The sequence below is a fragment of the Neophocaena asiaeorientalis genome, unplaced genomic scaffold (assembly GCF_003031525.2).
Source record: "Neophocaena asiaeorientalis asiaeorientalis breed wild unplaced genomic scaffold, Neophocaena_asiaeorientalis_V1.1 scaffold77, whole genome shotgun sequence".
In the NCBI taxonomy this organism is placed as follows: Eukaryota; Metazoa; Chordata; class Mammalia; order Artiodactyla; family Phocoenidae; genus Neophocaena; species Neophocaena asiaeorientalis.
This window is the reverse complement of record NW_020174645.1, coordinates 10,667,687-10,689,913: the sequence shown is the minus strand read 5'-3', so window position 1 is coordinate 10,689,913 and position 22,227 is coordinate 10,667,687. Positions and strand designations below refer to the sequence as shown.

The window sequence follows — 22,227 nt, the reverse complement described above, 5'->3', positions numbered from 1 at the left end:
ATTTTGGATACCGTGTCAGGAATAAATCATAGGGGGACGACAACAGAAGTTGTTAGGGAGCTGTTTCCAGCAGAATTTGTAGATGAATTGGATGTTGGTTCTGAGAGAAAGGAGAGTCAAGAATGATTGCAGGGGTTTAGGAGAGACAGACAGACAGACAGACATGGAAGGAGGGAGGATGCTCTCATGTCTCTTCTTATAAGGGCACTAATCCCATTCATGAGGGCTCCACCCTCATAACCTGATTACCTCCCAAAGGCCCCCTGGCCTAGGGTAATAAGCAGGGGTCCGCAATGATCAGATTTGTGTTCTTCAAAGAACATTCTAGAAAGAAGCACAGATATCGCTCTCCTCATGGCAGTGTGGCTGGCTTTTTGGCACAGGATCTTGGAGTGCTGACCCAACAAGCCAGCCTTAAGAAGCACTGGCAAACATCACCATCACCTCCTTAGATGAGTACTTTAGTTCATTTTTCTCTTTTTTTCTTTCTTTTGGCTTAAAACGGCCACCATTTTATTTCCCATGATTCTGTGGGTCAGGAGTTCAGCCAGGGTACACTGGGGACAGCTGGTCTCCATGTGATGTCCACTGAGGCTGGACCATCCACAATGGCTTTTTTGCTCACAGGTCTAATGCCTCAGCTGACATGGGTAGGAAGACTTGCTCAGGTCCTATATCTGGGGCCTCGGTTCTCCCTGTTGGCTGGGTTCCTTGCTTCTCCCCTGTGTAGTGTTGCTCAGAACCTCTCCCTCTGCACCTGGCCTCTGCACGTGGTCTCCCCTTGTCCCTTGGGTTTCTCACAATGTGAGAAAGGAGGAAGGAAGGGGAGGAAGGGCAAGCAAGAGGGAGGCAGTGACAGCTGCCAGGTCTCGTGCAGCCTGGGCCTGGGAGTCCCAGATAGCACCTCTGCCTTATTCTCGTTCATTCCTTAGTTCTTTTGAACCTGAGGTGTCCTATCTCTAAAAGAACGTGAGTGACAGTAATAATGCCCACATCCCCAGATCATCGTGAGGGTCTTTACTAGCTCTTATCATGCACTGGGCCCTTCCTGGGTACCTATGTTCTTTACTAGCTCTTATCATGCACTGGGCCCTTCCTGGGTACCTATGTTTTAGGTGCATTTGCTCACTCAATCCTCACAATCACCTTGGCCTGTTGGAGCAAGTTTGCGTGGGCTTGTGAAAGCCAATGGTTACATTTTCAGGAAATTTGCAAGCAGTCGTTAAACCCTAGGAAGCTTGAAATTGGCCCTGTGGGAGTACTTAGACCACAGAAATTGGAAGCACACATATCAGGGCCATTTTTTTTTTTTTTTTGGTTGTTTTCTGGAGAACTGATTTGCCAGCACACCACTGTGTGTTGTGTGTGTGTGTCTCTGTGTGTGTGTCTGTGTTTTCAACCCCATTTACAGATGAGGAAACTGAGGCTCAGAGAAGTTAAATTGTTGTCCAAAATCAACCAATTTAGTAGGTAGTGGATTTGACTTTGGAGGCCCAATTCCCATGCCCTTAACTGCTGTGCTGTCCTACTTCTGTCGGTGAGAAAATGTGTATGAAAGAGATTTATAAACAGGTAAAGCCGTATAAATATTCATTATTAATTTTGATGCAGAAAAAAACTTTTATCCCTGTTTATCCATTCTTTTTATCTTTGTACATTTACGCTGCTAACAGCTCTGATTATGTCTCCCTCCCCTTCCTGTTCATCCCCATGATCCTTCACATCACCTTTCCCAGGTAGGTGCGTTCTTCGAAAGTCTCCTAACCTGTTCCTTTCTTCAGCTTTCAGCATCCTGCTCGCCATCATTTCCCACTCCCTTCCAGTCAGCCCTCTGTCGTTTTCTTGCTTCCCACTTCACTTTTGGTCCCTCCCCCATCCTCACAGTAAAAGTCAGAACAGAACCTGCCTTCCCCTCCTTGACTGCTCCCAACCCCCTTTATCAGAATCCCAGCAGCGAGCTCTCTGTGCCTAAGTTCTGCGCCAATTGCTACTGTTCCCCTTTTATGGGTGGCAGGGAGGGCAGACAGGTCATAATCTGATCGCTTTCCTTGTTGTCTGACACCCCGGAGAAACCACATGTTCCGTTCGGTGGTCGTCAGAAATAACATGCTTAAGCAACCTGGAATTATAAAACTGCTTAATTAGAGAGAGGTGGTTTCACTGGGATATGCCCGGTTTTTCCCGGTGGTTTTACCTCCTCTCCAAGTGGCTGGCCCCCCAGCAGCTGATTGCTGCCTTTAGCACTCTCTCCCTTTATTTTATTTTCTGTGACATCAGGGCTTGCCTATGAAGAGAAGTACTCACTTCCATGTTCCAACTCTCCTTCTCCATCAGCAAACTCTAGATGTTGACCTGAGTAATAAGGGTGGAAAATCTTACGCTTCAGAGGTCTCTAGCTCTTAAATAAGCACCTGCTGTGTGCTGCGTGCTGGGAATATGACCAGGAACCAAATTATCTTCATGCTAATGGGGCTTACGGTCCAGTGGGAGAGAGAGATACTGAAGTACTTTTTTTAATATTGTGAGAAGTGCTCTAAGGTGATTTAAAGGGTGTAATAGGAGCCCTTAATTTAATTAAGGAGTTGGGGAAGGCTTCTTATAGGAGGTGACAGTTAGCTGAGACCCAGAAGATGAACAGGTGTTAGCTCGGCAGAGAGCAGGGGACTACTAGTCCATCTACAGAGGAAGAGCTTGGTCTGCATAGCAGGGCACCTGAAAGAAGGGCCAAGAAGCTGGTCCCCGAGTCTTCTCTGAAATTCTGGGGATGTATTGGAGTCCCCATCATGACTTGACTTATCTAGGTTCTGATGTTATAGACCAGGGGTTTTTAAACCACAAGCTGCAGATCAAATATGCCTCGCAGCATCTGTGTTTGTAAGTAAAGTTTTTTTGGAACACAGCCATGCCCATTTGTTTACCTATTGTCGATAGCTGAGGGGAATGATGGTGACAGAGGCTGTATGACCTCAAATCCAAAGTATTCACTATCCGGCCCTTTGCAGAAAAAGACTGCTGACCTCTGTTCCAGACCCACACGTTAGGTGAGTGGGAAGCTTGGGGTCTGGACCAGGAGACCAGCCTGTAGCTAGTGGAGCCTGAGAACTGGGGGATCCAAAGACAGTGACCAAGGATCAGTAATAGCAAGGTGGTTGGCAACAGGATCTGACACCAGGCTGTCTGGTTCCCGAGCTACACTCTTAACCACCAAGCCAGGCTGGTTGTGCAAGATTAGCCTGAGAGGGGACAGCAGGGTCTGTCTCCAGAGTCAACCAGATGCCAGCATGCAGGGGTTTCAAGAGACACAGGGACATAGGACCTTTCATGAGGTGGTCATGGCCTCAACCACCATGAGGCCAGGAGGACAAAGCAGGAGGCTGCCCAGCAAGATGGCCAAAGATTGACCATCCTTTCCATCACCTCTGGGCTGCTGGAATACCCTTCTTTCCTCATCCTGCCCATATTCCTTCACTGCCCTTGTTCCACTTATCCATTGAAATAGTGGTCCCCAAACTTGAACGTGCACACACGTCACCTGGGAACCTTGTTAAGTTGCAGGTTCTGATTCAGCAGGTCTCGGGTGACGTTCCAGTTCTGCAAGGTCAGATACTGGGGTGAGTGGATGACCGGATGCCTTTCCTTGGTCCTTAGCAGATGTGGATACGTCTGCCTCAATGAGTCCTCTTCCAAGCGACCTGTGCTCAGCCCATCAAGACAGAATATAATGGGGTAGATATAAAGTCTCTGTCCACATTCTGTACATCATCCATTTGATGGATACACAACACTTTTTTTTGTTTTGTAAATTTATTTATTTGGGTTTTTTTTTTTTTTTTTTGGCTGCGTTCGGTCTTCGTTGCTGCGCGTGGGCTACTCTTCACTGCGGTGCGCAGGCTGCGGTGTGGCGGCCTCTCCTGCTGCGGAGCACGGGCTCCAGGCACGCAGGCCTCAGTAGCTGTGGCACGCGGGCTCAGTAGCTGTGGCTTGCGGGCTCTTGAGCGCAAGCTCAGTAGTTGTGGCACACGGGCCCAGTTGCTCCATGGCATGTGGGACCTTCCTGGGCCAGGGCTCGAACCCGCGTCCCCTGCATTGGCAGGCGGACTCCCAACCACTGCGCCACCAGGGAAGCCCCACAATGCATTTTTATAACTTTTTTCTCCCTCTAGTTTAAGCACTATGCTCAGCACAAAAAAAAAAAAAAAAAAAAAGAGGAAAAGGCAGAAAACCACAACGAAGATGAGTAGTCTCTGCATTCTGTATCTTTTCCACTTGGAACTATAATATGAGCACTTCCCTGAATCAATAGATATTCTTAACCATTTCTTTTCTAACTTTTATTTCTTTTCTAACTTTTTCTTTTGAAATAATTTTAGACTTAGAGAAAAGTTGCAAAAATAATACAGAGAGTTCCCATATATCCATCACGCAGCTTCCCCTAATATTAACATCTAATATAACCATAGTGCAATTAGCAAAGCCAGGAAATTCACATTCACAGACCTTATCACATTTTGCCACTTGTTCCACAAACGTCTTTTTCCTGGTCTAGGATCGAATCTAAGATCCCACGTTGCATCTATTTGTCATGTCTCCTTAGTCCTCTCTAATCTAACAATTCCTTGGTCTTTTCTTTGTCTTTCATGACCTTCACACTTTTGAAGAATGCTGGACCGTTATTTTGTAGAATGTTCCTTAGCTTGGCTGTCTCGTTTTCTTATGATTCAATTGAGCTTGTAAGTTTTTGACCAGAATACACAGGATGATGCTATATTTTTCTCAGGGCATCTTATCAGGGGTTTAGGCTTCAATATGACTTATTACTGGGGATGTTAACCTTGATCACTTGGTTAAGGCAGTATGTAGTGGATTTCTTCACTGCAAAGTCACTCCTTTTCAGGATGATATTTGATTGGCTGTATGGCTTTGCATTATCGATCCCTACCATAACCAGACCCTCTTTTTGCACATTTAGTTGTTACGTGTTTTTGTTTGTACTGTTTCAAAGAATGCTGCACTGGCCATTCCTACTGGCATATCTATTAGCACATATCCCTGATTGTTAGGATAAATTCCTAGAAGTAGAATTGCTGGAGCCAAGGTTATTCACATCTTTAAGGCTATGTATGCTTGGGGTGGTACTATTTGTTTCTATGTTTGTTTATTTGTTTCAATCAACTTTATTGAGGTGTATAACATTGTATATCTGTACAAGAAAATGCAGAGATTTGAAGCACACGTTTCAGTGAGTTTTGGCAAATGTATACCTACGTGTAACCACCACCCCCATCACTATATAAAATATAAAATTTACATATACAATCTACAGTTTCTTTCATCCCCCAAAATTCCTTGACGCCCCCTTGCAGTCATTCCTCCCCCAGCTCACCCCAGGCAACCACTGATCTTATTTCCATCAGTGCAGTTTATTTTTTTTAACTTTATTTTTGGCTGCGTTGGATCTTGGTTGCTGCACGCGGGCTTTCTCTAGTTGGGGCGAGCGGGGGCTACTCTTCGTTGCGGTGCGCAGGTTTCTCATTACCGTGGCTTCTCGTTGCGGAGCACGGGCTCTAGGCGCACGGGCTTCAGTAGTTGTGGCATGCAGGCCCAGTAGTTGTGGCTCGTGGGCTCTAGAGCGCAGGCTCAGTAGTTGTGGCACACGGCTTAGTTGCTCCGTGGCATGTGGGACCGTCCCGGGCCAGGGCTCGAACCCGTGTCCCCTGCATTGGCAGGCAGATTCTTAACCACTGCACCACCAGGGAAGTCTTCAGTGCAGTTTTATGTTACCTATTCTAGGACTTCATATTAATCGGAATTACCCACTATGTACTCTTTTGTATCTGTCTCCTTTGACAGGAGAGAATGTTTGAGATTCATTCATGTTGCTGTGTATTGCAAACATTTGTTCCCTTTTTATTGCTGAGTAATGTCCTATTATATAAATATACCACAATTTGTTTATCCATTCTTCCATTGATGGACATTTGGGCTCTTTCCAGTTTGAAGATATTATGAATAAAGCTGCTGTGAACATTCGCCTACAGATGGACATATGTTTTCATTTCTCTCAGGTGCACATCTGGGAGTGGAATTACTGAGTCCTAAGCAGGTGTCTGTTTAACTTTATTAGACACGACAGGGTGGGTTATTTTCTTCTCCATTTTATAGCACAGGCCCCAGAAAGCTTGAGGGACTTGAATAAAAGCCAAAAGAGGAAGAGAAAGAGAACGCTAGATGCTTCTCCTGTTTATTTCCTTTAATCTTCAGAGCCACCCTAGAAGGTAGCAGCTGTGATTCCCATTCTGTAGATGAGCGCAGTGAGGCAAGATAGGTTCTGAGTCCCCCGGGTCTGAGAGCCCAAGTCCGTGTTCTTTCACCAGATAGGATCCTGCCTCCTTGAAGACAGTAGGTGGGGCAGCTGGGAACGAGAACACGTCTTCCCCCCTCTCCTCTTCTCTGCCTGTCCTTCCTGCATCCTGTGGTCCGCCCTGCCCACGCCGCTGAGGGCAGTCGCCCTCGGTGCCTGGGTCAGCCCCCGAGAGATGAGAGTGAGCCGAGTGCAGGGCCAGGGACTGTGCCCCCATGATTGGCTTTGAGCCCCCAACGCCACAGCACGCACCAGGGAGTGACCCACACTCCAACCGTCGGCCAGAGGTGTCCAGTTTCTCCCTCCCTGAGACGCGATCCCCAGAGTGTTGATCTACTGGGCTGGTGGGCAGCGGGCGAGGGCAGCGGGCAGGGGCCGTGTCTCCCCGGCCACATTGCAGGCCCATTAGAAGCAGGCCTGAGTGCTTTACAAAGCTGATTAATGGGCTGCCTGTGACCTGGAAGGTCATTACTCCCTGGGCTGGGGGGCCCCCCAGCTGGGTCCTCTGGGTCTTTACTGCTAATCATAATTGATGCTTTCTGTGTGGTTGCAGGGAAAGTTCTATCTGGTCATCGAGGAGTTGAGCCAGCTGTTCCGATCACTTGTTCCCATCCAGCTGTGGTATAAATACATCATGGGTGACGATGCCTCCAACAGCTACTTCCTCGGAGGGGTCCTGATCGTTCTCTACAGCCTCTGCAAGGTGAGGTGGCCTGGGAGAGGCTGGAGGGCTGGCCTGAGGAAGACCCATTCACTAGCTGGGCCTGGCAGCGAGGGCAAGTGGGGAGCCTGGAATAACACCCTCATCTCTTTATTTAATTGAAAAATTAAATTCACACAACACAAAATTAACCACTAACCATTTTATAGTGAACAATTCAGTGGCATTTAGCAGATTCTCAGTGTCGTGCCACTGCCACCTCTGTCTAGTTCCAAGACACGTTCATCACCCCAAAAAGAAACCCTGTACCCATGAAGCAATCACTCTTCATTCCTCCACCAGTGCCTGGCCACCACTAGTCTTCTTTCTGAAGACTCTGTGGATTTACCTTTTCTGGACATTTCCTATAAATGGAATCATTCACTATGTAACCTTTGGTGTCTGGCTTCTTTCACTTAGCGTCATTTCCGAGGTTCCTCCACGTTACAGCATACATCAGTACTTCACTCCTTTTTATGGTTACAGCCATCCTAACTTCTTGCCCGTAAACCTCACCATATGCCATCATTTCATGTCGTCCTCTTCACAGCAACCCTTCAAAATACATACCATTATCACTCCTGGATGATGGGCGAGGGTACTGAGGCTCAGAGAGAAGTAACTCGCCCAGCATCACTCAGCTAGTGACCACAGAACAAGCGTCCAAGTCTGGAGCTCTCAACCCACCGACAACACCGCTACAGAATTTGTTTTCTGTTCCTCTGAAATCGCATACCCTCAGCTCTGCAAATCAGTATGCAGTGCTTCTCTTTTCATCATTAGTACAAATCAGGTTTTCCTCCCTAACAACACACACATCCTCCTCTTTCTTTTCCCTTATCTATTTAAGGCTTTAGAGAATTCTGGAGGAATGCATGCGTTCCCTTTCCTTCCTCCAAGCAGGACTAGCCAGGCAACCCATGCACTGTCAACCACTGGGGCTTATTTTGCCTCTGCTGATTCTGATCTGCTGGCAGTGGCTGACTGGAGTGCTGGACAGGGAAGAACGATTATGCCCTGACTCAGAAGAAGAGTGCTGTGATCAATTAGCAATGCCTGCCTGGGGCTTGGGAGGGGAAAAAGACAGTAGGCATGCCATATATTCGCTATCCTGGCCCCACTGGCAGGGGAGACTGCTGATGGAAGGCAGCAAGACAAAAGCCAAGCAAAACTGATGGGAATGAGGAGTTTCAAATGGGAGGATGTGCCCTGAAAATGTCTGGAGTCACAGATGAGGAGGGTCCATGGTGGTTGTTCAGGAATGGTGAGAGAGATCCCGAACAATCCTTGGATAATACTTTTCAGCCATCACCTCGCTCTCCTTTCAGTCTTTCGACATTTGTGGCCGCGTGGGTGGAGTTAGGAAAGCCCTGAAGCTTCTCTGCACCTCTCAGGTGAGTTGGCTTCCAGTGGTCCTGACCGAGGTCACAGGAGCCAGGAGCCGGAAACAGACCTTGCTGTGCTTCTGAGGGTGTCTCTCCAGCGAGGGACCACAGCTGTGTCTGTGTCTCTCTCCCTTCCATCAAACAGAATTATGGAGTCCGGGCCACTGGGCAGCAGTGCACAGAAGCTGGTGATATCTGTGCTATCTGCCAGGCTGAGTTCCGAGAGCCTCTGATCCTTATGTGCCAGGTGAGCAGGGCTGGGCGGGGCCGTTGGAGACGGAGGTTGGGGGACCGCAGGGCCCTGCCCCATGCAGAAGTCCCAAGTGCCTGCATGGGACGCTTGACCAAAACCAAATGACCAAACCTTGGGGCTCTGGGATGGGTCTTTGGGAACAGTGTAGTCAAGCCCGGAGTCCCTCAGACCCAAGGTCAAATCTCAGTTCTGCCTTTTACTAGCTGGCTGCCCTTGGGCAGGTTTACTTCACCTCTCTGAGCTTTGATTTCAGTGGTAAAATGTGAAAATGAAAATTTCAGTAGGGTAGAGCGTCAGAATATCCTGAGTTTGAATCTCAGCAGCAGTGTGGACCCCGAGTGGCTCAGCGCATCTCCCTGAGCCTTGGTCGTTTTCATTTATAAACTGGGCATCGTAATAATGCCTACTTTATAGTTATTACTATGATTGAATGAGATCATCTCTGGAAAGAGCTAAATTTTAATTATTCAGCCCTAAAACTGACGATTATTATAGTTATTGGTATCATTATAATTATTATTACCGTTTGTTTTCGTTATCAGTTGTGGGTCACCAACCCATAGTAGTCAGCACTGGTCAGTTACCTTTAACTGCCTAAATGTATCCCTTTGCCTCCTCCCTGCTCCCCGCTCCTCCCCACATAAGGGGCTAAGATGTCAATTCAGCAAATGTGTATGAGTCAAAGCATCCTATCAGATACCGGGGAGGGGAGGCAGGCAGAGGGCACATAGACCCTGTCCCCTTCTCTAGAACACACACGGTCTCCTTGGGGAAACAGACGCATACATAAATAACTATGAAACAAGGCAGGCAGTGATAAGTGCTGTGTAAGAGAGAGTCATGCAGTGTCCCAGGGGACCAGGCCAGAGAGCGATGAGTTGGAGGCTGAGAAGACTTTGGGGGAGGCGTAGCCTGCAGACTAGAAGGAATGGGAGAGCATAGGGCTTCCCCGCACCTTCCAGGGGTAGGAGGACAGGAGGTGGGGTCCTCTTTTGGCATCAGCAAAATTTTTTTGGTTTTGCTGTTTGGGGGTGTTTAGGAGGTTCGTTTTTAATCTTTAACTGTACTTATTTTTAAGTTGAGAGTAAATTTGCTTGACTCAAAAATTCAAAAAGGAGATGAAGAAGTCATGATGACTAAATGCAGTGTGGGACCTGTAACAGAGAGAACAGGAGAGAAAAACTAGCCTTATGAAATCTGAAGAAAGTCTGGAGTTTAGTCCATGGTCATGCATCTATGTGGATTTCTTAGCTTTGACAAATGTACCGCGGTGATGCAAGAGGATAATACTAGGGGATACTGACACTGGGTGAGGGGTAATGCAAGAATTGTCTGTACTACCTTTGCAACTTTTCTGTAAGTCTAAAATTATTCCAAAATAAAAAGCTCATTAAAAAAATATTTTAAAGATACAAAAAGGGAAGTGGTGACAGGGTTCCTACCCTTATCCCCAGCTCCCTAGGCCCCTAAATACCCACATGGGCAACTGGGGAAGTTTCCTTTATATCTTCCCAGAGATGCTTTGCAGAATTTAAATATATATACACACACATATACATATCTTTGGAAAACATATCTTTTCCAAAAAGACATAAGTTGTGGCACATTCCACCCAAACTGCATTGTGCATCTTTTCTTTTTGCTTGAACCTCTGCCTGAAGAGATTGTTCCTTATTTGTGTAACATCCTATTTTATGGAGAGACCGTAATTTGTTTAACCATTCTCCTATTGATGGGCATTTAGCAGTTCAGAATCTTTTGTTATGACAAATATGGCTGTTATGAGAGATCAGGAATAGGGAGATCTATAGCACCTACCTGGACTCATCGTGTTGATTAAATGAGTTAATTCAGGTGAAGCATTTAGAACCATGCCTGGTGCGTGGTCAGGGGTCCATAAATATTAGATCTCATTGGCACGCATACCATTTCACATGTGTGCAAGCTCTTAGTAGGATAGATTCCTAGTGGTGGAATTACTGGGTCAGAGGGTGTGCAGTTCTGACAGATGTGGCTAAATCGCCCTCCATAAAGAGTGTATCCGTTTGCAACCCCAGCGCGGAGCATGACGCACCCTCTTGGCCCTCCTCCCTCACCAACATACCGTGTTATTAAGCCTTTTTTGAGCGTCGCCAATCTGACAGGTGACGAACACTCTCTTGGTGCAGTTTTCATTTGCATTTGCCTAATTATGAGAGCAGACGAGCATCTTCTCATATGCTTCAGAGCATCTGTATTTCCTTTTTGGTAGCAGCAATCCTTTGAACAGGATGTCAAGGTGAAAGCTTTTCTTCTTCCTTGCTGGCAGTCTCTCCAAGCCTTAGTCTGTTTGCCTCTCTCCCGTTCTTCTCCCGGTACCACTACGTCTTCCCGCAGCTGGATTAGAATCAGTGGGTGGGGGTGGACAAGACACCGTCACTCCAGATCCAGGAGCAGGGGCCACATCCAGTGGTGGTTGAAGCCCACATACGTGGCCAGGCATAGCACACGTCTCAGTCTTCCTCTGCTGCTGTGAGCCGGGCTTAGAAGGGCACTTCCACAGGTGGAAAGGACCTTGTTAATTCCTAAATGCCCTGAACGAATGAACAAATGAATGAATGAGTCAGTAATGAGCCTTTACATCCTCAATAAAGGCTTCTCTGATTCTGTTTCCCCGGTCTCGTCAGTGCCCCCAGCTACATGTCCTTGCGGATCCTGTGTTTTTCCTTCATAGCACTTACCTCAGTTGTCAGCTAGATGATTAATTGGGCAACTGGTTGTGTAAGGTCTGTCTCCTCTTTGCCAAATTATAAGCCACTTGAGAGTGGTGACCATGTCTGTCTTTTCTTAGTAATGGAATCACAGTACTGACTCAGTAAACATTGGATGGATGGATGGATGGATGGATGGATGGATGGATGGATGGATGGATGGATGGGTGGATGGATGGGTGGATGGATGGTTGGATGGATGGTTGGGATGGAGATGGATGGTAGCCAAGTGGAGGGGTGTGTGGGTGAGTGCAAAGGTGGGTGGATAAAGATAAATGTGTGGGTGACTGGGTGGATGGGCAAATGGATTGACAGATGGGTGGGTGAATAGATGGGTAGATGGGGGAATGGATGGGTGGATGAATGGATAGTTGGATTGATGAATAGAAGGGCAGATGCATGCATGCATAGATGAAGAGCCCACTGGGCTAAAGGAACATCCTATCTCGCCTTCAAAGGGCCATCAAATTAAGCTCAGTGGGTCACTCACACCCACCACCTCCCACCGCCTCCCAGAGCTGGGGCCTGAGAAGCAGACGGTCAGTTGGAGCTAGTCAGGCAGCCACTGAGCATGTCCAGAGGTTAGAACTCCCGCTCAGACGGAGCACCCTCGCCTGATGGGTCACTCCACAGTATTTATGGCATGCCTCCTGCCAGCCTACAGGGGGTCAGGGAAAGGGCATTTTGAACACGAAGTCAGAAATCTGCCGTATTTAAAGCCCTCCTTGCCAAAGAGAAGGGTCAGAGTATGTTCCAGAACAAACTGCCCTCTGGTTCTTGGTCACTACCAGGAGTTTGGTTTCAGAGGGCTGGTGATGCAAAGGAAAGAGGGCAAGACTATAACGACCCCCGTTGATTTGTTCCTTACACGTGCCTCACACTTGATGCTTTATGATGGGCTTTACCTGTTTGCGTCCTTACAGATACCGTGTGGGGGAAATAGTAGCCCTCTTTTACAGAGAAGGAGACAGGCTCCGAGAGCCTGCTCTTAATCTTTGAGCAAGACATGGGGAGTCTGGATAGAACTTGGGATCAGGGTGGGGCAGCCTGTCCCACCCTAGGGACACCTCTCCCGACTCCGTGCTCCAGGAGACACAGCCAGGGAACTGTTAACAATCCAGCGCCACCTGCATTCCCCACTGACCACAAACCCACCCAGCTTGGAAGGACCCCTCCTCCCCTTCCCTCTGTAGGGTCTCATTCCTTTCTCCAAATGCTAGAGGCAGTCCTGGGTCATGAACTCCTCCAGCCCAGCCCCTGGGTGGTCCTGTATTCTTTGAATCTCTTAATTTGGCACCAGATTTGGTCCTGCCTGATTATCTGAGAAGGAAACTGTGAGCTCCTGGAGGCCAGGGACCGGGTCTTCATCATCCTAGTATCTCAAGAATCTCCCACCTAACCTGCCTGGAAAGGCATTGTTTGTCAGAACCCCTGCTCTGTGCAGGCTCAGGGCTGGGCAGTGGGAAGACAACAGCAGCAGTCACTGCCCTCATGGGGCCCGCTGGGTCTGCTGACCCCTGGGTCCTGCCCTTCAGCCCATGGTGAGAATTTGGGCATGGGCATCCAGACTCTGTGTGGCCTGCTCACCTCCTCTCCCACACTCCCCTACACCCACCTCACTGTAGCCACATTGGCCATCCTTGGGAGCTTTGCACATCTGTTCCCTTCAGCCTGGAATGCTCTAGCCCCCACCCCCGCTTGTCACCTAGTTAACTCCCGAACATCCTTCAGGCTTCAACACAAGTGTCACCACCTCCAAGAAGCCTTCCTCGACTACCCCCTAGATCAGACTAGTCCCCCTGTAACATACTTCTGTAGCATCATGGAGCACTTCTTTAGAACACTTTCTACAATTAGGCACCTACTGCATACTGTACCAGAATGGGTTTATAAGAAGCTTACAGTCTGCCACGGAGAGACAGATAATAAACAATAAACAGATATAATGTAATAGTAACTATTACTGTATAATAGCCAAGCCAACACTTATAGAAAACTTATTATTTGCCAGGCATTCATTGGTCTGAGTGCCTTCTTTTAAAAAACATTTTTTTGGATTTTTATATTATCAATTTTATTTTTAAAAATCTCAAACCTACAGAAAAGTTGAAGGATAGTAGAACGAACACCCTTTTATCCTTTATCTAGATTCACTAATCGTGAACGTTTTACCACATTGCCTTTTCTTAGTATAGATTTTCCCCCCTAAACCTGTTGAGAATAAGTGGCTGACATTTCGATTCTATCATCCCTAAATATTTCAGCAGACATTTCCCAAGAACAAGGACATTCTCTCCCATAGCCACAATTCTACTATCACAGTATCAAATTTTTAATTGATATAAAATACTAATATTCAAATATATATTCAGATTTCTCTAATCGTCTTCAATATCCTTCATAGCTAGGGTTTTTCCCCACATCCAGGATCCAATCAAGAATCATATAGTGCATTTGATTGTCGTGTGAAAGTACTTTAATGTTAGTTAATCTTCCTATGAGGGCAGTAGTAGTATCCCCATTTTACAGGTGAGGAAAAAGAGGCACAGGGAGGCTAAATCACTTGTCCAAGTTATGTAGCCAGAGGGTAGTGGAACCCGTTAATGTTTCCAGTCTGCCCATGTTTCTCTTGACCCCTGTGGTCTGTTCTCAACCCAGCTGCCAAAGGGATCTTTTTAAAATACAAATCATATCAAGTCAGCCCTCTACTCAAAACCCTGCCATGGCTCCTGCTTCTCTCAAAATAAAAGCCAAGGCCCTACACAACTCTCTGACCTCATCCCGCCCTCTACCCCCAGGCTCAGACCCACTCTCCTTGCTGTTCCTCCAGCACACCAGGCACACTCCTGCCTCGGGGCCTTTGCACGTGCTAGTCCCTCTGCCTGGAGCACTCTTTTCCCAGATATCACCAGGGCTCACTCCTCACCCTCCTGCAAGTTTTACCTAAATATCAGTATCTCAGGAACATCCTTCCAGGCCACCCCATTCACCATCACAGGCCTCCCAAGCCCTCTTATCCCCCCTTCCCTGCTTTTCCATCTTAGCACTTACCACTGGCAAACTCTGCCTCTTAGAGATTCCTCTTGCTGTTTGTCTCCCCAGCTAGAATACAAGTTCCGTGAGGGCAGGAATTGTCTGTTTTGCTCACTACTGGCTTCCAGCTCCTAGGACCGAGGCGGGCACAGGGTGGATGCTTGGGAAAGTGACCCCAATGGTCCTGATTGCTGTCCCCGCAGCACGTGTTCTGTGAGGAGTGCCTCTGCCTCTGGCTGGACCGTGAGCGCACCTGCCCACTCTGCCGCTCGGTTGCCGTGGATACCCTGCGCTGCTGGAAGGACGGGGCCACTTCGGCACACTTCCAGGTGTACTAGGGCTGAAGACTGCAGCATCGGTGCTCCCAGGCACACCAGGGAGATGACGGAGGGTCAGCGGTGTTGGGTCCAACTCCGGGGGCTTCCTGGGAAAAAGTCCTCAAGCACTGACTGTCCTCCTTCCTGCCTCTCTCCATCTCTTCCTCTAGAGCCAGGCCCCTGTCCCCTTCCCCACCTTCACCTTCTTCTCCTGCTCTGATCATGGTGTGTACATCCTACCCCTACACATGGGGACGCCTTCTCACTCAGACTCGGTCTCCACCTACGTAGGTCTCCCACTTCCCTCCAAGTCAAGGAACTGGTAATGGACCAAGTCCCACCTATTGATTATTTTAACTCGTGGTGACCTAATACCTGATGCTGCAAACTAGAGAGGGGCCTGGAGATAGTCTCCCCCTAAATGGCCCAAGTCCGCAGGTGAGAATCACTGTGAAGTATTTTCCAAATACAAATGCTGAGCCCCACCTTATACCTACAGTAACTTTGTGTACCAGACACTTAGTGTGAGCCGGGCACAGCATTGAGCCTCCTGCCCGGACGACCCCCTGTAATCCTCACGAGCCCTATGGCGGAGGTACTGTTGTGTCCTTTGTTTCACAGATGAGGAAGCTGAGGCATAGAGCTCCATGTGGAAACTTTCCCAGGGTCACCCAGTGAGCAACGATGGACCAAGTTTCCAGCCCGGGCCTGTCTGGCTTCAGAGCCTGACTCTTAACCACATGCTGACCCACTGCTCAGACACTTCAGGTGTGGGGCCTCCCAGACATGTTTCTTTAGAAGCACAAGAGGTGATTCTGACGCCCGTCAGTGGCTCAGGTGCATAGCACGTTCGATTTGGACTGCACTGAGAACGCTAAGAGTGAACACTGGCTCCTGAAACCTAGTCGTGGTTGGGTCCATGGAAAGACTTGGTCCTTAAAATTGCTGTTTAGCTGGACTCTGGCGGGGATGCTCAATCGTGATTGGCTATCAAGAAAGGCCAGCTCTGGTGCAGGTGCAGATGTCATGGGGTGTCCGCTCCCGTCTTTATTTCTCTCCTCCTCCTTTTGTCCTGTCCCTCACTTAAGACTCAGGCTTGTCAACAGCTCCTGTGGCCATTGCCTTCTCCCCTGGTAGCCTTCAGAGCAAAAGGCATGATCCATGTTATGGATTTTTCCACAAGCCAGGGTGGTGGTGTAGAGCACAGCAGTGATCAGTGTTTCTGGAATCTCTATACCAGAGCTACTAATCTCTGTAACACAAGTTCTCCACCCATGAGACCCTCCCTGCCCTGAAATCTGGGAGGAGAAGGCACAGGTGATCCCTTAGAAGCCACTGGAATCTTGTCTGCCCTACCCGCCTCCCAACTCTATTCTCTCATTGTCAACCTCAGCACAACAGGCTAGCGCCAACGGCATTACAGAGAAAGCAATCTGTGTGGCTACTGAGCAGGTTAGCGAGAAAGCCCCAGGAGAAATGGTGGGAGCCTTGCTGCCACCTCACTCTCAGCCAGTATTCACATGCCCATCCTGTCCCCAAGAGATTCAGAGCATTCACCCCTGTGTGCTGTCAAGCCAGGACCTTTTCCTTTGCCTGACATCCCTGGCTATTTCCTGATACCCAGCAAGACATCCCTTCCAGGACAGCGTGGCATCTTTCAAGCTCTGTTACTATGGCAATGGCCACGATGTTACAATCCCACTTGCCTGGATAATCAGCTCGGAAGGGGAAGTGGAGGGAAATGGGGCCAGGCAGATTCGGCTGCTCTGTACCCCCTGCCTTGAGGAAGAACTGAAGGGAAGCAACAGGAGCTTCTGCAATTGGTTCTTATCAGAAAGATCGCCCTGCCTGCAGATGCCATCAAAGAAGCATGAGAAATTGCAGCTGGAGAAGACTTACTTATTAAAGTGGCAGCATGTGACACAGCAGATAGATCGGTCTGTGGGGAGTCAGGGCTGGAATTCTGATTCCAGACTCTGCACGACTTTGAGAAGTCACTTCACCTCCCTGGAGCCATCTCCAGGGTGACAAAGCCTAGTGTATTGTCTACTGGAACCAGGGAAACTAACAATGTAGATTACTGGTGACTACCCCTACGGTTTTGTCAATTACACTCATGCCACCAAAAAAAACCTCTTAACATTCCACAAATAATGAGCCATGTCTCTGACACTCTAAAGAGTGTCACGTGTGGGGAACACTTGGGGGCAGGTGGGATGATTTAGTTTAGGATTTTATTTATTCATTCCCTACCCTCTGGGGGGAAAGTCATGTCTGGAGGTTTTCTTTTGGGTGGGAGGATTTAACTTCTGCTTTAGGGAGGAACAGTGGCCAGGGCAGAGGTTTCCAAACATAAAGCAGCATGTTTTCCCTAGCACGAGTTTTTAGTAGAAGCAGCCAAGAGCCACCGTTGGAAGGGAAGAGCAATGCCACCCTCTTTTACCTGTCTGGGCTCTGCAACTCATTTGTTAGAAGCAGGGTTAATCGAGTGTCAGGTTGCAGAATCCTGTTCTTAATATTTCATGACTCACTGACTCAAGTTCCACGAAGTCTTTGTAAATGACCCTCCTAACGTAAAAGGTCTTGACCATAATAAATATGAGATGAAAAAAAGCAAGCTCTGGACCTGGATGTAATAGGTTCATTACCTTCCTTAGGGGAAGGTGTGAGAGGCATTGGGAGACTTCCAGGCTGCCAAGACTTGGGGTTGGAAAGAGAAAATGTAAAAAGGGAGCCCTGGAATCTTTTAGTACTTTTGCTCTGGGCCAAACAGAGCTGCCTTCGGTGTTTTTAATGTCCCCTTAAGTTCCATTCTGCCAATAAATATGATCTGTCATTGAAAGTTACATCCAGGGTCTTGAGTCTCCATTTGCCCCTTAAAGCCAGGTGGACCCGTTTTAGGACAAATTCGAAGACACACTTCATGCAGGGGGTGGTCATCTGATGGCAGTTTTTCCCCAAAGTAGATCCCGTTGAGTTGGCGCTTGATTTATTAAGGAAGTGCTCCCAGGGGAAACTAGTAAGGGAATGAGTGAAACAGAAGAGGGAGGGGATGAAGCCCATCAAGAGAGCGACTCTCAGAGAAGTCCCAGCTCAGCTTGGTCCTGCCGGGAGTTCCGGAGCATCAGCTGCATCTCAGTTTGTCCCACCCTGAGGTTTCTGTGCTCCCAGCTGTGGGCCAATGTGGGGGGTGGGAGACCTCTCAGGCACTCCATTGAGGAGGCCCAGGCCTCTGAAGGTGTCGGGTGCCACAAAGCACACAAAGGTGCAGGATGACACCCAGAACTGGTAGAAGGGATCTTGAGGTGGCAGCTACAGAGCCCACTGTGGCCATTAACTATAGGTTGATTGGACCCCAGATGCATGGGCTGATTCGAGAAGGGTTTTCTCAGATGACGATGGATATTTAAAACGTAAACAGCATTAGGTGACAATTGGTGCCTCTCAGGGCAACGTTATGAAGCCAGCCACAAAAGCATCATCAAGCAGAACTTTCTGGTTGAAATTATTTGTGAGCCAAGCCAAATACAGCTTAAGTAAAAGAAGGACTTTATTTGGTTCATGTAACAGTGTGGGCTTTAGGTCCAGCTGGATTCAGGGGCTCCAGGGGTGATAGTAGAATCATGTCTTTCCATCCCTCAAGTGTTTTCCTTTGAGATGGTTTAGTCTTCAGGCAGTCGGATCCCACGTGGTGGGAAGAGAGCCTCCAGAAGCTTATGTTCTACCAGCTTCACAACCCCAGCAAAGAGAGCCCCTGCTTCCCCAAAGCTCCAGCAGGAGTTTTGAGGTTGATTCTCATTAGTTTGCCCCCAAACCAATCACTTTAGCCTTGGGGACTCAGCGCTGGACAAGCTTCGGTCGGCTGTTGAGCTCTGGACGTGGGAACGGAGGTGGGTGGGAAATGAAGTCCATCCCTCCAAGTCGCATGGACTGAGAGTGGGAAAGGGGTGGGTCCCCAAAGAAGAAAAAAGGATCTATTATCTAGAAAAACCACCTGTCCTCAACCTACCATTCTTAGGAATAAACTAGAACTTGGTCTCTTGGTACAACTCAGACCAGGTAAATGCAGGTGAAAGTATCCCACCCTGAGCGGTCCATTCACCCATAGTTGGAGACATCAGTCTGCAGGCTCACTTGCGTATCTGCGTCATGTCATGCATAAACGATGCTATTGTGCACTGACCTTGAACTGTTGGACCAGTTCCCCCAACGTGTTGCTCAACCCAAGGGTACCGCTTAGGCCAAGCCTCCCCTTGGGGTGTTCCCAGGAACACAACAGGGACAGGAGATGAGTGTGTGGCCTTCTGTCCCAGGGAAGGTTGGCGTGTGTAGCCAGATCCTCCCGTAGTCTTTGGAGACCAACCTTCCAAAAGGAAATGAAAACCCAGAGGCCTTTGGCTGGAAGCACACAACCAGTTTTGTTTTGTTTTTTTTTAATAAAGTCATTACAAATATGTACAAAGCGTCTCCAAGGTATGAAATTCCTCTTACAAAAGAGCACAGCGAACCAGCAAGGGTAGAAACCAGAACGGAATGTCCCCAAGCGTATCGCCTCTCCAGCTGAATCAGAGGGCTCACTGAGGTTCCAGACAGCCCCACAGCCATCTCCACCGCGCACAGGCGTTCCTGGGCGCTTAGAGTGCAGAAGACCTTGAGGGGAGGAAACAGGCGTTCGGGTGGGGGAGGGGACAGGAAGGAGATGAGAAAGACTTCCCGTGTCCTAGGAAGTAGGTCAGACAGGCCTTGTTTGCAAATGAGATGCTTGTCCCAGGGACCTTACAGAAGTCAGGAACACAAAGGGCAGGGAACAAATACATAAAATCTCCAACTGAACCATCCAGGCTGTGCTAGTGTCCCCGAATGCAACCTAAGTTAGGCTCCCCTGCTCCTTGCTGGGCCCCAGGCACGTGCTTGCCCTTGAACTATTAATGCCAGTGGGACCAGCTCAGGAAGGAACCCGGTGGAGCAGGAAGCTTAGCTGGGGGGCTTGGAGGGAAGTGGGGCCAGGGTGGGGGTGGGGTCCACGCACACCTGAGTCCACATCTCGGCTCAGCCACTTCACTCTTCGCGTGCAACTTTGGCCAAGTTGCATAACCTCGCTGAGCCTCAGCTTCCTCGACTGTAAAATGGGAATAATCACAGCACTGTCTTCCAGAGTGGGCGTGAGGAATCGCTCAGGGGCAAACATGTAAAGCTCTTAGGCACAGTGCTGCTTTACTGTGGGAAGCAGCAAGAACCAGCCTTTCCGTGCTGGGGATGAGTTGAGGTCGTCGGCTTCTGAATTGCCTTCATGATAGCGTAGATCTCAGTACATATAAATTCTATAGAACGATCTGCCAGCAAGGCTTGGGGTCACAGTGATGACGCGACAAATCTGTGAACCATAACGGAAAGGGACATTTGAGCAACATCTGCTGCCGAGCAGGTCTACCCCTCCACGATCGATACGTAAGTCTCTTCCCAGAGGAGATTCTACAACCTGGAACACTGTAGGTGCTCGATAAGTAGGTGCTGAATGAATTAATTAAACTTTAAAAAATAAGGTTACGATTTATACTTCAAAATGACACTTTTGATATCAGCTTCCTCCATCAGCTCCCGTGGGACTAGGCCTGCCCCCTCACCCCCGCCCCCCAAACCAGCTTCTGACCCTGTGATGGGCCCAGGTGGACTTAAGGGGACATTCAGAAAAGGAAATGGTATCCACACGGAAGAACAAAACCTGTATTCTGGTCACTGCAACTTCTAATACCAGGTGGACACTCAACAAGTCCACAGTGGCAAGCCAGTGTCCCCAAAAGACACTTGGGTAGCATCAGAGGAGGACTCCCTCAATTTCCCAAGCAAGGGGAAGTGGTATTTTGTCACTGTCAGAAACATGATAATAAAGCTAGGAGTACATGAGATCAGACATAGAAATTGTGAAACCAAAGTCACAGCTCCATTGTACTGCGACCGTATTGTTTAAATCACCCTTTTCCCCTCATCAAAATAGAAAAGAATTTAAAAATGAGATCACTGGAAGAAGTGGAAAAAACATCTCCAGGATCCCAATGAAAGAGGAACAAAATGGGAATTGGGTTCTAGGAGACGTACAGCCTAGGACCATGGACAGCAGCCAGAGAGGTGCAGGGCTCCTCCAAAGAAACCGTTAATCGAGCTATGCTCAAGGGACTATGAAATGGAACCCAAAATTGAAAAGGGGAAAAGAGATCTTACTTGCTCGTGGGCATTGGGGTAAGGGAGAGAACCTTCCAGAAGGTAATGGATCTAATTTGGAATGTTGAGGTCCCAAGAGCTTCCAATCCCTGTGGTCCTGTACCCTCACCCTCTGAGAGCAAACCAGAAAGAAGGAGGCCCTTCTGTTTGCTTCTCACCTCATTATGCAGCAAGCTACCTAAACGATGATCTCAGAAGCCTCCCTCTGCTTTGCACACACACAGACACACACACACACACACACTGCTGTCTGCTGAAACCTGATATGAGGTCTTTTTTAAAATTTATTTCAAAGCCTCCCTCCCTCTCTCTCTCTCTCTTCACAGACGCTCTGCAGTGAAGCTAATCAAAATCAATGACTCCTTGGCAGCCAGAGAAAAGCCGGGGAGGGGGGGAATGGTGCCAGCACTTTGCACACTGTGGAATTTTTTTTTTTTTTTTTAAAACCACCACCCCACTATCTCATGCAATCCAAGTAATGCAACAGGAGAGACGGTGGAGACAATATATACATATATATCATGCTTCAATTTCCTAATACAAATGTCCATCAAGAAGTCAAATCTCATATAAAAACAAGCATTAAAAACAACCCCTTGTCAAAAATCGGGGCATTTGAGAAATGCACTCAAATTAATGATGTGCAAGAAAAAGCCAGGGTTAGATAAATACACAGTTTCTAATAATATAAGAGAATATGTACAAGGGACTTGGCTGTAAAGCTCCATGAGGAGGGTCCTGGGTGCCCAGTTCTCTCAAGCGATGTGGCTTCATTGAAATCAAAATTGCCTGAAACCCCAGCATTTGGAGTTTGGATCCTCCAGCGGGAATGTCATAAGCTAGTCAGGGTCGAAAAAAAGGATCCTCTGACCTTTAACCTGTGTCTAGGTAGTCAGCACGTCCCCACTGTGGTCTTGAAGGTTCAGCCTTAAAGCAGCAGAGAGCTACGATCGCGTACAACTACAGTAATGAAAACCCCCTCCCCAGAAAATGGGGTCAGCTGGAAAGTCTAGCGTCTGGCTAGGAAAGTGACTAAATAAAAGCAGAGACCGTATTTCATATCATTCTAATGAATTTGCCTTCTCTGAGTTCACGGCTTGGCGGGGATGTCACCTGCTGCTCCCTGACGACCTTGCCTACACACTCATCCCCTGTAAACATAACTGCAGGAAGGGCTCCAGCCATGAAGGGAAACAAATTCTCTATAAA

General features: G+C 48.1%; 1 protein-coding gene across 1 annotated transcript in view; it reads left to right on the top strand.

Annotated features, from left to right (window-relative positions):
* RNFT2 (ring finger protein, transmembrane 2) overlaps window positions 1-15,918 on the top strand; it is a 60,609-nt gene extending 44,691 nt beyond the window's left edge. Inside the window, exons 8-11 of the mRNA XM_024758715.1 lie at window positions 6,915-7,064; window positions 8,390-8,455; window positions 8,592-8,693; window positions 14,686-15,918. Coding sequence (XP_024614483.1) covers window positions 6,915-7,064; window positions 8,390-8,455; window positions 8,592-8,693; window positions 14,686-14,820 — 453 coding nt within the window. The 3' untranslated portion in view covers window positions 14,821-15,918. The remainder of the gene's footprint in view (window positions 1-6,914; window positions 7,065-8,389; window positions 8,456-8,591; window positions 8,694-14,685) is intronic.
* Window positions 15,919-22,227: the final 6,309 nt, after the last annotated feature.